Source organism: Euprymna scolopes, chromosome 41 (assembly GCF_053919585.1).
Source record: "Euprymna scolopes isolate OS-2025 chromosome 41, ASM5391958v1, whole genome shotgun sequence".
In the NCBI taxonomy this organism is placed as follows: Eukaryota; Metazoa; Mollusca; class Cephalopoda; order Sepiida; family Sepiolidae; genus Euprymna; species Euprymna scolopes.
Window position 1 is genome coordinate 269862 of NC_136522.1, and position 14511 is coordinate 284372.

Here is a 14511-nt window from a genome sequence, read left to right on the forward strand (position 1 = left end):
TGTACACTCTTTAACCCTTATCCTTGAGTGGCCTCTGGGCCTTGATAATGTGGTGATGCCTTTGTAAAAAAAAAAAAAAAAAAAAAAAAAAAATCTGACAAGAACTGGTTTGTTAACGCGATTATGTTGTATATATACATATATATATATATATAGACATATATATATATACATATATATATATATATATGTATATATATATATCGTTGAGCACTTCTTTTAGGTGAAATAAAAAGTCGGTCAATTTAGCTCTTATGTGCAGATATAATGATTAGATCACTCTGACAGACATTAAAAGACATTTAAAACAATAAATGTTTAAATTTCAACAGTATTTCTCGTGGTTCATGGTAGCTGATGAAGCCAGAGTTGGCTTCTGTTGCCGGGTTCGAATCTATTGACGTGTTAATTGTAACACCCTGCCCTGATGATTCCCGAAAGAATGAAACAGTAGTGTCTGTAGGTATTTAATAATTATTATAGTAAAGTATTATGTGTGTGTGTGTGCGTGTGTGTAGCATATTCTATCAAGTCAAGTTTGTGTGCATACTCTTTCTGTCTGCACAAAATTTCGGCCACATCTTAATAACTGTTGCTTCTAGAATTTGAAATTACTGTTAGACTGTGTAGTACAGAAAACACGTTGTCACTGTCACTTTGGCACAGAGTTCATTCTCCAGTAAATCTTCTAATTATGGTAGAGCCATTTGTTTGGAGTTCTTGGATAAATGTAATTTGAAATCACGGACATTGCTAGAGAAGTGTTGCTGTATTTTCACCTCTAATCGCTGAGTGGTATGTCCCACAGTCGTCTTCACACGGACAGTAACAACTGTAAATAACAAACTCTAATGAATGGTTTGAATACTATCCTTGCAAAAAGAGGGGAAAACAGTGTTCAACCTATAAATAATTCATAATTTGATTGCAAAAGAAGCAACAAGTAAATTGAATTCAAATAAACAAATGTCTGCCAGTTATTTGAGTAAAACATAAGGTACTTATGCACAATGAGTTCCGTGTTATCATTCAAATTTTCTGGGCAATTTATGTAAAACGCCGAAGGTGTTGAAATACTAGGCCAATAAAATCACTGCAGCCATCATCATTTAAGAAAATATTCATTTGCTATTATTGGTTTATTATTTAAAAAAATAAAATAAATAAAAATATAAATTGATTTCAACAAAAAATTATAAAAATGAAAAAAAAATAAACATAAAAATCCAAAAACTTTTGTTTTCTATCAATATTTTGTGATTCCAAAAATACATATTTATTCAGGAAACGCTACAATATTTTTTTTATTGATTTAAATTGTAATTTTTTAAAGTTTCGTCAAAATTGTCCAATAGTTATTCAAGAATATTATTTTCGGTTTTCAATTAATTTTTCATTGAATTATCTTCGTAATAACAAAATTGACATAATCTTTATTGGAAAAAAAAAAAAAAAAATTTCCAGCGTTTGCATGAAAAAAGAATCATCAAATTTTGTTCAGCACCTTCCGGCATTTTGCATAAACTGCTCGGAAAATTCAGACGCTAGTAAGGTCTTTATTCTGCATAAGTGCAAAACAGAATTAGATATTCATGATGAATAGAAATAGCTATTAATCATTTATATCTCATTTGGATGGCTTTATTTTATATGTTTAAGATATATAAGATATAGTAACAGGAAAAGGAGATTTATGTTGAAGTCACAATAATGGTTTCTAAGTCTGGTGCTTGTTTACATTAGTGATCTTTTAAACTAACATATTTCAGATGAAAGTATTCTTATGTACTTACGTGTCATGGTGAAATTAGTATACATTCCAAAAATTACAAACAACGATCCAGTAGATGATAATACTAGAAATATTTTGAATAAAAAACAACTTAGCCACAATCACATATTCAGATATTGTGCTTAAACATGGTGGACTCTTAATTCAAGTCAATAGTTATCTCTCTTGTTTCTCATACTGTATTGGTCGCACAAGTCTCCCACATTAAAAACATACGATAAAACTGAATAATTCAATAAATTGTATTTTCACTTGTAATTATTTTTTTACTGGATCATTTTTTGAAATTTTTGGAATTTATACTAATTTCGCCATAACATGTAAGTACGTAATAATGTTTTCACCTGAAATGTGTTGATTCAAAAGATCACCAGAAAAAAAAAACACCCAAGATTCTTCTATCTTCTTCCAAGACAAATTCAGTACGATTTGTTGGATTCCAAGCAACTTTAAATAATTCATTTGTTGTAGCAAAATTACATTCTATTTCAATACGAACTCGAAAACCCCATAATCAATATTCCAGGGGACTAGGGTCAGATGGTTATCCAACTTTCCAGGGAGCTTCGCCATATGATTAAGAACAAAATTTGCGCCTAGGAGCAGTTGTTCCATTGTGTCAATATATGTGTATATTAGCAAGTTATATTGACGCACTTGGTATTCTCAAATGGTTATCTATTTCATACAGGCCAGGATCAACGTCACTTAACTCTGATAATCTAATGAGAACAGGTGTGCTAACATGATTATATCTGAATCTTCAAACATTTATTATAATTTTAACATAAATCTCCTTTTTATCGTATAATCAATAAAAGTTTGCAAAGTTATTTTTGATTTTCATATGTAGTTCAGTAATGATATTTGGTGAGGTTGATGGCCAGTGCAGGATAATTCTTATTTCTTTTTTATATATGTGATTCAAGCAATTTAGATTTTATGTTTCAAAATTTTTGAGATGAGGATTGATAATTTGCATAATTTGGATTATTTGGTCTACTGTTCTCATCTTGAATGTTATTTTCACAACGTCTAGCAGTTCGAGGGAAGAAACTATGAGGGTAAAATCTTTCCGGCATCTAGGAACCTCAACAATGAAGGAGTGAAATTTTGCTGTTTGTCAGGTTAGTCACGAGTATGTACGTCAAGGGAGCACAAGTGCTATGAGTTCATCAGAGCACATTCTATTAAAGTACTTGTAAAATAGACACAGGGATGCGACATTATGGTGATGGGATAGAGGTTGGAGTTTGGCCGACAGTGCAGGATCTATTAGATTTGAGACTCTTTTCTTAACCTTGTTTAAGAGTGAGAGACTTAGTGATAGATGCATTAGACCAGATATGGCAACTATAATCCATTGTGACTTTTTAAAGCTATAGGATGCTTTTTGGTGTGAGATTTAATCTGTTATACCGCTTACACTTGGAAGTGACATCAGCTAAAACGTTGTGAGAATAAGATCCAAGATTACAACAATAATCCGAATAATCCAAATAATATAAATTAGGCTTTGTTTATTCTATAATTTCTTTTTTATTAATAGTTATAAACTGCTGATCATGAAAGTTATCATAAAAAAAGTTTGCCTCAAATTTGCCAGATGGATAAATCTCGCATCGCATTTGCCATTTTGCTTTCATCAAACGAAAGTCTCTGGGGGGAAAAAGTTATAAAAGAATGAAGTAAGACAGCATGTGAGCACTGATTTTTGATTGGTCAATCCGAGTTGCACAGTCAATCTGAACTGATCCGACCAATCAGCTTGTTTGGTCAAATTAGATTGACCAATGTAAAATCGATACAAGTCCATAATTCAACCTAATAAAAAACAAAAATACAAAAAGATCTTTATCGTGTATGTACACATCACAGAACAAAAATGTCATATTCCAAAAAATTACATAAATTGATCAAATAGTTTTTTTTAACTGAGAAAATCAAATTTTATGACAAAGTAAGATATTGCGATTTTATCTGCTATATTTAATAAATTGATAACTCAATTCAAACTATTTAGATATTAAAATCAGCCTTACTATTAATCGCTAAAAATCGTAAAAAAATTATTTTCTATGTTAAAAAAAAGTACTTGATCAATTTATGTGATTTTTGAAAGATGACATTTTCGTTCTGTGACTGGTACATACATCGTAAAGATTTTTCTGTATTTTTTTCTTTTTTTTAATTAGGTTGAATTCTGGATTTGCACCGAAAAATCTTTTGTCTGATCTGAACCAACCAATCAGATGATTTCTTGCTTTTTGGGTCGAAAGTAGACATACTTTGTGAGCATTGACACGATACACGGCATCTGTTTTTTTTTGGAGGTGAAATCCTCATTCGTACATGACTCGAAATCGTATGCAACAATGTGGTTAACGAGTGTCAGCATGTGCATCAGTTCCATTTCTTCGCCATGGTTCTCGAGGATGATGCAAAGGGCTTGGATGAACCAGGAACCATCTTCATTGTTCCTCCAAGAATAATAACCTGTGAGGGGAAAAAAGAGAGAATTATGTTGAATGTTGTCACACAGGAAACAGCGTCTCTCCTTTATATCAACCAAAATCTCTGGTATCAGGTTGACAAGAAAGTTCTTGCGATTTTAACATTTAAATTCATATCTCGGTTCAAACAAAAATTTATTGATTGAACTCGTGGGACCCTATCCTCTGCTAATCTACTTTACACTTGACAGTTAAAGCAAAAGATGCTCACCTTTTCTTTAACCTCATTACAGTAGTTCCTAGGAGTCTTAAAGGCAGCTTTAGTTTCTGAGCATGTTTTATTTAAAGCAATTAAAATAGTGATTTTTATGTTCAAAATAACATTGCCGTCTGTCTGTCACGCTTACATCGAATTTTTATGATTTAATATATTGTTTAATGTAAACTTCTTATGAATGGAATTGCTTTGTGACAAATATTGGCTGAGAAAATCCCACTTGTATGTAAAGTGTTCAGTTGAAAATAACTGGAAATAAAAGTGCAGTAAGAATACACTTGTTGAACTGCCACTAACCTCTCCATCTTAGACAGGGTTCAAAAACTAGTCTCCATTCTAAATAGGTCTTGTGCTGTAAACCAAATTCTAAACCCATCTCTGCTATTTTGCATTGTTGTGTTTGTTTTACAAGTACTTGAATGTAATGTGCTTTGATGAATGCATAGTACTTGTGCACCGTCAACAAGAATAACTACGACTAACCCAACGGGCAGAAAAATCCTAACCCTTCACTATAGAGGTTCCTAGATGCTAGAAAGTGTAGAGTTGAATGTAATAATCAAAGAGGAAAGCGCCCCCGTGTGTGTGTGTTGTGCAGTTATACAACTTACCTTCGGATGGGATCTGAGAGAAAGAGAAATTAAAGATGGCAGCTATGGATTTATAAGGTGTAGTCTCGTGGAATCTCACGAGATCTCATCTTCCACTGCACATGTATGCAAATGGAATGGGGTCAGTTTTCTGATAAAATATCTGTTGGCAGAGGCAGTTGGGAGAGACGTGCTGGAAGTTGAGAGAGAAAGTTGTCAGTGACGAATTCTAGCTGGACTTTTGCGTATTGTATTTGGTTTATTTTGTTTTGTTGTTTACCAGCCCATTTAACGTCAGAAAGTTTTTACTCTAATAGTCTCTTCCATCAAACTCGTAAACTTTGGAATTCCATCCCTCTTTCCTGCTTCCCTGACTGTAGTAACATGCAGAAATTTAAATGTAACATGAACAGACATCTTGCTGCTCAACTCCTAACATGGTGTCTCTGTCAGATATTATCCCAAATAATAGCCCTTACATCCGAGTGGCAATATGTTTTCTTTGGGGTGAATAAAAGTAAAAAGGTTAGTTTTTACTCGGTTGTGGAAATTAAAAAGAAACAGATATAATGTCAGATACCTTAAAGAGAAAATGATGAGAAAAGTTGGCAAGTCCAAAGAAGCACTAAAGGTGCAAACATGTTATTTAAAAATCGATCACTTGCTGTCTCGCTCCCCCCCACCCCCCACCACACTTGTCAGTGATTTTGAACAAAGATCAAGCAGAATAAACCTTGTCTGTATTCTAATAGGTAGCCTTTACGTGTCCATTTTTTTATTCTGCATAAATTGTTTTCTTTTACTTCTATTCACGTCAAACAAGGTATGTTGCCACTGGGATGTAAAAGGATCAGATTTACAAGAGCATGGACAGAGTAGGTTGAACAAAATGGGTGTTTGTGAGATGTCAGAAAAAAACTGTCCACACAAGTAAACTATTACCTGGGTCTTTATCTATAGGGTTGTGACCTCAGATAAGCCCACCAATAATAAGTTCAGGGTTTCTTTCCACGTGTGACATGCCACTACAGTTGTCTCAATATCATACAACTGTTACTAGAGCAGCCACTTTTAACACTACCTAAAAGTTAGGGTTCATGTACTATCAGTCCATAATAGAAACCAGACAAGCTACCAAATCTCTTGCGTTAACCTGTCAAAACAAGAGTGGCCCAGACTAATGGCAAGAAAATGTCCTTTATTCATATTATTTGGATTATTCAGATTACTGTTCTAATCTTGGGTGTTATTTGCACAACGTTTCAGTCAGTGTAACCTACAACCTTCTTTAGGTTTATTTTGTCGAACACAGGAATCTTTCTGTCAATCTCGGGAATTTGCACAGAATGTTGAATGGAATCTTTTATTTAATCCACAGAGCTAGCATGCTCTCATTTCGTCAGCCATGACTGGGTAGAAATCCTAACTAATTCATAATTCTATTTTGAGTGCCGCCTGCACTAAAGGATTCAACCTTCAACCTTTAGAAGAATGTAACAACTGAATTTTATCAAGTACTTTATCCATTATGCCATCATGGGTTTAGAAATCGAAATGATATGAAAAATCAAAATAAAAAATATAGAAACATATGTGTTCTCTAGTTGTCTTCTAGCCATGTATTTTGATGTGTTCCTTTTACAAGGCATGAAATCACTTATTTGCAGCACATAAAAAGCATGTACAGGTTTATTTTAATTTTTCCTTTTACTCTTTCTCACATCAAACAAAGCATATTGCCACTTGGAGCACAAGGGGTTATTATTTGGGATTGCGTCTAACAGGGAACTGTGAGGAGTTGAGCAGCAAGATGTTTGTTTACATTACATTTAAACTTCTGCATGTTAGTACAGTCAGAGAAGCATGAAACAGGGAGCGAATTCCAATGTGTAGTGGAAACTATTAGAGTAGAAGGTTTTCTGGCGTCTGGGGACTTCAACAGTGAAGAGGTATGATTTTGCTGCGTGTCAGATTATTAGGGGATTATGTACATCAAGGGGGCACAAGTGCTTCAAGTTCGTCAGAGTACATTAAAGTACTTGTAAAACAGGCACATGGATACAACATTGAGGCGATGGGACCAAGGTTGGAACTTGGCCAACAGTGAAAGACCTATTAGATTTGACTCATTTTTGGACCCTTTCTAAAACTGAGAGACTAATCGTAGATGTATCAGCCAAATTGTGGTAACAATACTTCATGCATAGGCGATTGTGGCTTTGTAAAGGCATAGGATGCTCTCTGGTGTGAGTAATTTTCTACTATGGTAGAGGGAGCCTACCTTCTTTGTAGCAGACTTGGCAATGTCCTCAATGTTATTATTCCAATTTATGTTGTCTGTGAATATTAAGTCGAGGAGTTTGAAAGAAGTAAAAGCATCTAACACACCAAATATGATTATGAGCTTTTATGTACGCATGTATGGCACAAGGCTACACCCTAACATTTGTTTACCTGGTGTGGTTGAGTAAGCAAAAAGAAAGTCCGCTTCTGTGGGGACAGTTCTCATGATGACGTCCTCTGCAACCACCGTATCCACGCTATCATCTTCTGTAACGGAGGAAGTGTCGACGACATCGACGCCGTCGTCCATTTTTGTACCTCGACATGCCTAAAATATAAAAGTTGCAACGGATTAAAAAAAAATATTAAACTGAAATAAAAAAAAAATGATTTTTTTTCAATTTAGTCTTTTGTCGAGAGATTAATTAAGAAAAATGAAAAATAATTTTACGACATGCTATCACTTTTTAGTCATTTTGTAAAATTTTAGACTTTGACGCCATGCTGCAAATGAAATAAATGAGATTGGATTATATATATATATATATATATATATATATATATATATATATATATTTTTTTTTTTTTTTTCGATACTTTTTTGTGACCAAGAGCGGAGGTCCGCTTGAAATATAAAAAATAACAATAAAAATATTAAATACAAAAAATAACATCGTTTTTCATGCTTCCAAAATAACCTTTAAATATATATATATATATATATATATATATATATATATATATATATATATATATATATATATATATATATTTATACGAGCAAACAGTTAATAAAACATGTTAAAAAACACTTTGAAAAAGAGTTAAAAACATATTTAATCTGAAAAGGAGACACTTGATAGGTTGATAGTCCTTAATCCGCGGCGGTAGTAGCAGTAGTAGTAGTAGTAGTAATAATAATAATATTATTATTTATTTATTTTTTATATATAGTAATCCCAACCCAACCAAATAAAAAAACTCAATACAACCAAAATGAGAAATAAAGATTGTAATAAAAGAACACAATTAAAGACTGTAAATTATAATTTACAACAATTTATTGTTCGACAGGATACTAAAAAAAAATTAATATTTAATTTTGAGTATCTTGGCGAACAATAAATTCCTGTAAATTACAATGTACAGTCTTACATTGTGTTATATATATATATATATACGCTTTATTTTTTTATTACCGTATCTTTCTGTGTTAAGTTACATTATTGTTTCAGCTACCCGGCAGCTTTTTTGGCCGTCTGTAGCTTCCTCAGACTTTTACAGAAATGTTCGTTATTATAGGATGAAAGAGTGAAAGAGAAAATGAGGTCAGGGGAGGGGTGCGAGGAGGGCGGAAGAAAGAGAGGAAGAGAAGAAGGGGGAAAGGTGGGAAGGGGTGCTTGGTATGTTGGTAATGTTTTAGTTTTGGAGTTTAAGGAACTTGTGGGATAGGGTCTGGGAAGTTCATTTCTGGTGTGGCTGAGGGCATAGGGATACATGGAGGGGGAAGGGGAATATGTGGGGGTAGGATGAGGGGGGCGTTACTTTAAAATTCGAGTCTTAATGTTAAGGTTTTTGGCGTCTCGTTGGTGAGATGATTTCTTGGTAAGTATGTTTTGGGCTCAAATCAAGTTATTAAGTTAGATCCATGCCAAAGGAACCTATATATAAATTTTCAATTGTTTATACCCAAAACTGTCAGAGACGTTGGTAGAGTTCTCAAAGGTCAAATCGTTGAACTTTGACCCCCTTAATAGCTAAATGTCTGGCCGAAAACGAATTACACAGATGTTCCCAAATCTCAGTACCCTGTATATAAAATTTTGAGTCTGTAGACTGAAAATTGACAGATTTATTGTGTAGGGAAATATACACAGACAGACTGACGGGCACTTTCACTTATATATATATATATATATATATATATATATATATATATACAGGGTGAACAGAAAGTCCTTGGACCAATTCAAAAGTGGTTTATTAATAGAAAATTACAAAAATATAAATTAAACATGAATGAAAATTATAAATTAGGAAACCAAGAATAAATTCAAATTATTTATTTTCAATGTGATGTTCCTTCCTTTCGATTAGACGTTCAATTCTCTGTCTGAAGTTACCAACCGAGGCACGCAGCTTTTCCTGAGGTATTTTAGCCCATTCACTCAGAAGAGATGTCTTCAAAGAATCAACACTTGGCTGAGCAACAGAACAGACCTTTGCCTCCAACAGAGACCACACCGAAAAATCCATGGGATTCAAATCAGGCGATGCAGGAGGCTACATCTCCTTACTCCAGAATCTTGGAAAATGACGTTGGCACCAGTCCTGAGTTTTTCTGGAGGTGTGGGATGGTGCTCCATCTTGTTGGAAGGTGAAAGGCTGATCTTTGAAGTGTTTCTTCATCTCTTCAAATGCTGGAACCAAAATATCGTTAATGTAGCGATCTGTGTGGATCTTAACCCCCTGCTCCACGAAAATCAGAGGCGACTTCCAAGATTTGGAGACTGCAGCCCTCACCATGAGGGAAGACGGCTTTTGTCGGCGGAAAACTATTCTCACGGAGTCACCAATGTCTGCTGAAGATTTTGCGTAAACTCTGTCGTTCTGATTGTTAACAGTCGCTTACATTGTGAAGAGTTTTTCATCAGAAAAAACGATCTCTCGCTCTGCCATGCCAGCCTTCAGTTCTCCAAGAAGAAGCTTTGCTCTTTCAAGTCTCTTGTGCTTTTGGGCAAGTGTGAGGTACTGTCTCTTTCTCATCTTGTAGGGGGACAACTGGAGATCGTTTTTTACGATGGTTCTCATCGAGGTCACGCTCACATTCATGTCTTTAGCCATTTGTCTTGCAGATCTCTTCGGGTTCCTCCTTACCCTCTCTCGGACAGCTTTAATCACCTTCTTTGTTCGAGCAGTGCGAGGTCTTCCACTCCTAAGACGATCTTCAGATGTACCAAGTTCCTTAAATCTGTTCACAACATGGTACACGGTGGATTTAGCCACTTTCAAGAGCTTAATAATCTCTGAGTTTGTCCTTCCCGCGCAATGAAGCTGAATTATGGCCTCTCGTTTGCTCATTTTTCTGAAAGTTTAAACAAAATTATTTTAATATTTTTATTGAAAATAATTAGATCAATAGTTAGACTAAATACTTACTTTATTCGAAAAGAGAAAAAGTGATTTTAACAATATTTAATTTTAAAACTAATAATGGTCCAAGGACTTTCTGTTCACCCTGTATATACCAGGTTAAAGGTATTCCAGAGTGATAACTAATGAATTTAAAGAGATTATTAAGAGTGCTTGATAAAAGAAGAGCAATATATATATTTATTAATATAGACAAATTTACATGATTGTAACACTAGATATGCTAATATTTCAGACAAATGGTCGATTAAAACCAGAAATCCTCATTAGGCGACGTAATAAATAGTTGCTTTCCACAAAAGTAAGCAGTAAATCAACCATGTTAATTTGTTTATATAATAAGCCTGGCGTTGCCCGGGTGTTTGGAGGTGTATGTTGAGCAAAAGAAAAAAAAAAGCGGTCAATTTTTTTAACTTTGACCCCTATTATAACCCCTTAAAATTTATTGTTTCCGGCTCAAATCAAGTTATTAAGTTAGATCCATGTCCAAGGAACCGATGTCTAAAATTTCAAGTGTTTAGACCAAAATTGTCGGAGGAGTTTGGTAGAGTTCTCAAAGGTCAAATCGTTGAACTTTGACCCCTTAACAGCCAAATTTCTGGCCGAAAACTGATCACATAGATTTTCCTCAATCTCAGTACCCTGTATATCAAATTTCGAGTCTGTAGACTTAAAATTGACAGAGTTATTGCGTAGGGAAATGTACACACACAGACACGTTCACGTTTATAGATATACTAGCATGGATGCCCGGCGTTGCCCGGGTGTTTAAAGGTGTATGCTGAGCAAAAAAACAAAACAAACAAAAAAAAGCGGTCAATTTTTTTAACTTTGACCCCTTAACATTTACTGTTTTGGTCTCAAATTGCATTATTAAGTTGGATACATGTCCAAGGAACCTATATCTTAAATTTCAAGTGTTTAGGCCCAAAATTATCGGAGGAGTTTGGTAGAGTTCTCAAAGGTCAAATCGTTGAACTTTGACCCCTTAACAGCGAAATTTCTGCCCGAAAACCGATCACATAGATTTTCCCAAATCTCAGTACCCTGTATATCAAATTTCGAGTCTGTAGACTGAAAATTAACAGAGGTATTGCGAATGAAAATGTACACAGACAGACAGACCACACAAACACGTTCACTTTTATAGATATATAGATAGATAGATGTTTACCAGAATCATAATGAAAACTGTAAACAAAATTTACTTGTAAAATTATTTTTTGACAGAATATCTCCAATAAATAAAAGCGGTTAAAATATCTTTATTCCATGGAGTTTTAAAGAATGCAAGATTCTTTTCTTCAGAGGAAAGAAACGGGTTAGCAAATTATATAAATAGCAGAGCTAAAGATTTACTGGTTTTAGCATTTATGAAACTGAATTTTATGGTGGTGATCATAGAATGCAAAATAATGTTTGTAGAATGTTTAAAACTCCGGAAACAGATATATATAATTCCCTCGCATCTTAATATCTACAAAAGATTATATAACACCTTGGAATTACTCAGTCCGGTTTGATTTTTTCTTTTCTCTTTTTCTTTCCTCCTCTTTCTTTATTCACCTTGACAAACACTTTTTTTTTTCTTTCCTCCTCTTTCTTTATTCACCTTGACACACCTTCTACAAACATTATTTTGCATTCTATGACCACCATCATAAAATGCAGTTTCATAAAATGCCAAAATCAGCAAATTTTTTACTCTGCTAATTTATATACTTTCCTAACTCGTTTCTTTCCTCTGAAAGGAAGAATCTTGCATCCTTTGAAACTTTGATATTTTTAACTGTCTTTATTTATTGGAGGTAAATTTTACATGTAAATTTTATTTACTGTTTCTATTTATGACTCTGGTATTAAGCTGTACTTCCTACTGCCATCGTATTGAGCTTTTTTATTTGGTTGGGATAAATACAAATATTAATACTTATATTGGACTGAAGATTACATTTGCCTTTGCCTAGTAAACTTATCCTATTAGTTGAATATATATATATATATATATATATATTCTTATTTCTTCTGATGAGTTAAGGGCATAATAGATTCCCTGATTAATATAATAAGTGATTGATTTTGTGCTACGAAAAAGATACTGTCAAGAATTGTAACTGAATTAAAGGAATAAATTATAAGATGGTCAGCATCATGAATTTTGGAATATAACTTTTTGTCATTTATTCTCTCTCTCTCTCTCTCTCTCTCTCTATATATATATATATATATATATATATATATATATATATGGCAACATAAGATGGCTTCCCACATGTGCTTTAATACAATTATATTTTTCGAGGGTAGGTGCTTATAAACACTATAATAAGTATTAATTTATTTATTGCAAACTATTATCCTCATCTTTTTTTTTTTTTTCACGACGTTTCGGCCAACTATTCATCTAACCTTCGTCCTGACGAAGGCCAGAGGAATAGTTTTAATTCCTGCAGATTTCGTATTTATTGACTACTAGCGAGGGGTACCCGGCGTTGCGCGAGTGTTTGTAGGTGTGTGTGAAAACCCCCCGAAAATGTGAAAAAAAACAGGTGCCCGTGCAAAAAAACGAAGCCTTGACGACGCGCAGTTGGAAAATAGTAAAGTGTGAAAAAAAAAACAGGTGCGCGTTTTTGATTGCCGTGACGGCGATAGCTATTCAGCAGTTAGCAATTTGTGCGGGGACAGTTTTTAATGAGGTCAATACTGGCCGGCCAGTGATTAGAGTCGAGTTTCGCTTTTTTTATACCAAAAACCGAATGTAACGCGTGCCGATGCGGGAAATGTCGAATAATTAACGTTTGAAAGTCAATAAAATTAAATAGACAGGCGAGCTCGATGGTTAAGTGTGAGATATTACAATTTATAGATGATATAAAAAGTTTTAAGAAGTTGTGAAGCGAGCGAGCGCTTCTCTGAAAGAAGCCTTTTGTGGACATCGAGGAAAATCGTACATACATACATACATACATACATTTTCGCTTTTATATATATAGATTATACTCTACCTAATATATATTACTGATTTTAAAAGTTAAAAAAAAATGACTTAGCTGCCATCAACTAGAATTGAAACCAAAACATGTAACACTCCAATCACATTCCCTATCATTTGAGCTGTCGACAGATAGATAAGAAGGGGTTAAAATTAAACTACTTCAAGCTATGAATGAATTTGCATATGCACAAAAGTAAAAGAAATATATCGGCAAGTTGAAATGAACATTTTGCATTTCAACTTGCTGACATATTTCTGTACACGTTATTCATCCATCCAAACAAAGATTTTACCCATCATAAACCATCCTTGGTGTACTATTACTATTTTTTATTAATTTCAGTGATATGTGACCAGTAGTTTAAGAGTTTATCGGTTAAATATTTCCACACAGGCACACATACATACATGCATGCATTTACTGTTTATTTATATATAGAATAAACAGAAGTCTGCATTCTGATTTGTCTTTGAACCCTTTTTTGTAATTCTTCAGTTACGATGAATTAAACACTGGATATACTTATAAAACTATGTACGTTTATAATTTAGTGCTTCACTGTGAACAGACACTCCTTTTTTATGCTCATCTAAAAAAAAAGGTCCAGCTTTATTTACTATACAAGCCAACAATGTTTTGACCCCGGCATGTTTTAAATTAAAATAAATCACAGAAAAATATTTTTATCATAGAAGTATGTGGTTTATTCCAAAGATTAATTTGGCATTTATAATTTAAATATAATTTCGTACATATGGCTCTCGCAGTTTATGTGCATATGGTGTAATCTATAGGTTCAATTTTCACAAATCTATGCATTAAATTAGGTTCTATTTCGGCAATAATGCATCGAATGTTGTCTTTCAAGTGGTCTATTGTTCCTGATTTATTAGCGTAGAGATAGAACTTTACATATCCCCCCCAAAAAAAAAAAATAATCAAATGGGGTTTAATCACACAAAATGGC

General features: G+C 33.7%; 1 protein-coding gene across 2 annotated transcripts in view; it reads right to left on the reverse strand.

Moving 5' to 3' along the window:
* Window positions 1-1234: 1234 nt before the first annotated feature.
* The window catches only part of LOC145266287 (caspase-3-like), a 396145-nt gene continuing 382868 nt past the window's right edge, over window positions 1235-14511 (reverse strand). Inside the window, exons 4-5 of one of the 2 annotated variants that reach the window (XM_080121830.1) lie at window positions 7567-7723; window positions 1235-4288 (exon numbers count right to left, since the gene is read on the reverse strand). In XM_080121830.1, the coding sequence (XP_079977956.1) occupies window positions 4041-4288; window positions 7567-7723 (405 nt within the window). In that variant the 3' untranslated portion in view covers window positions 1235-4040. The remainder of the gene's footprint in view (window positions 4289-7566; window positions 7724-14511) is intronic. The other variant, XM_080121829.1, reaches the window with a different exon arrangement.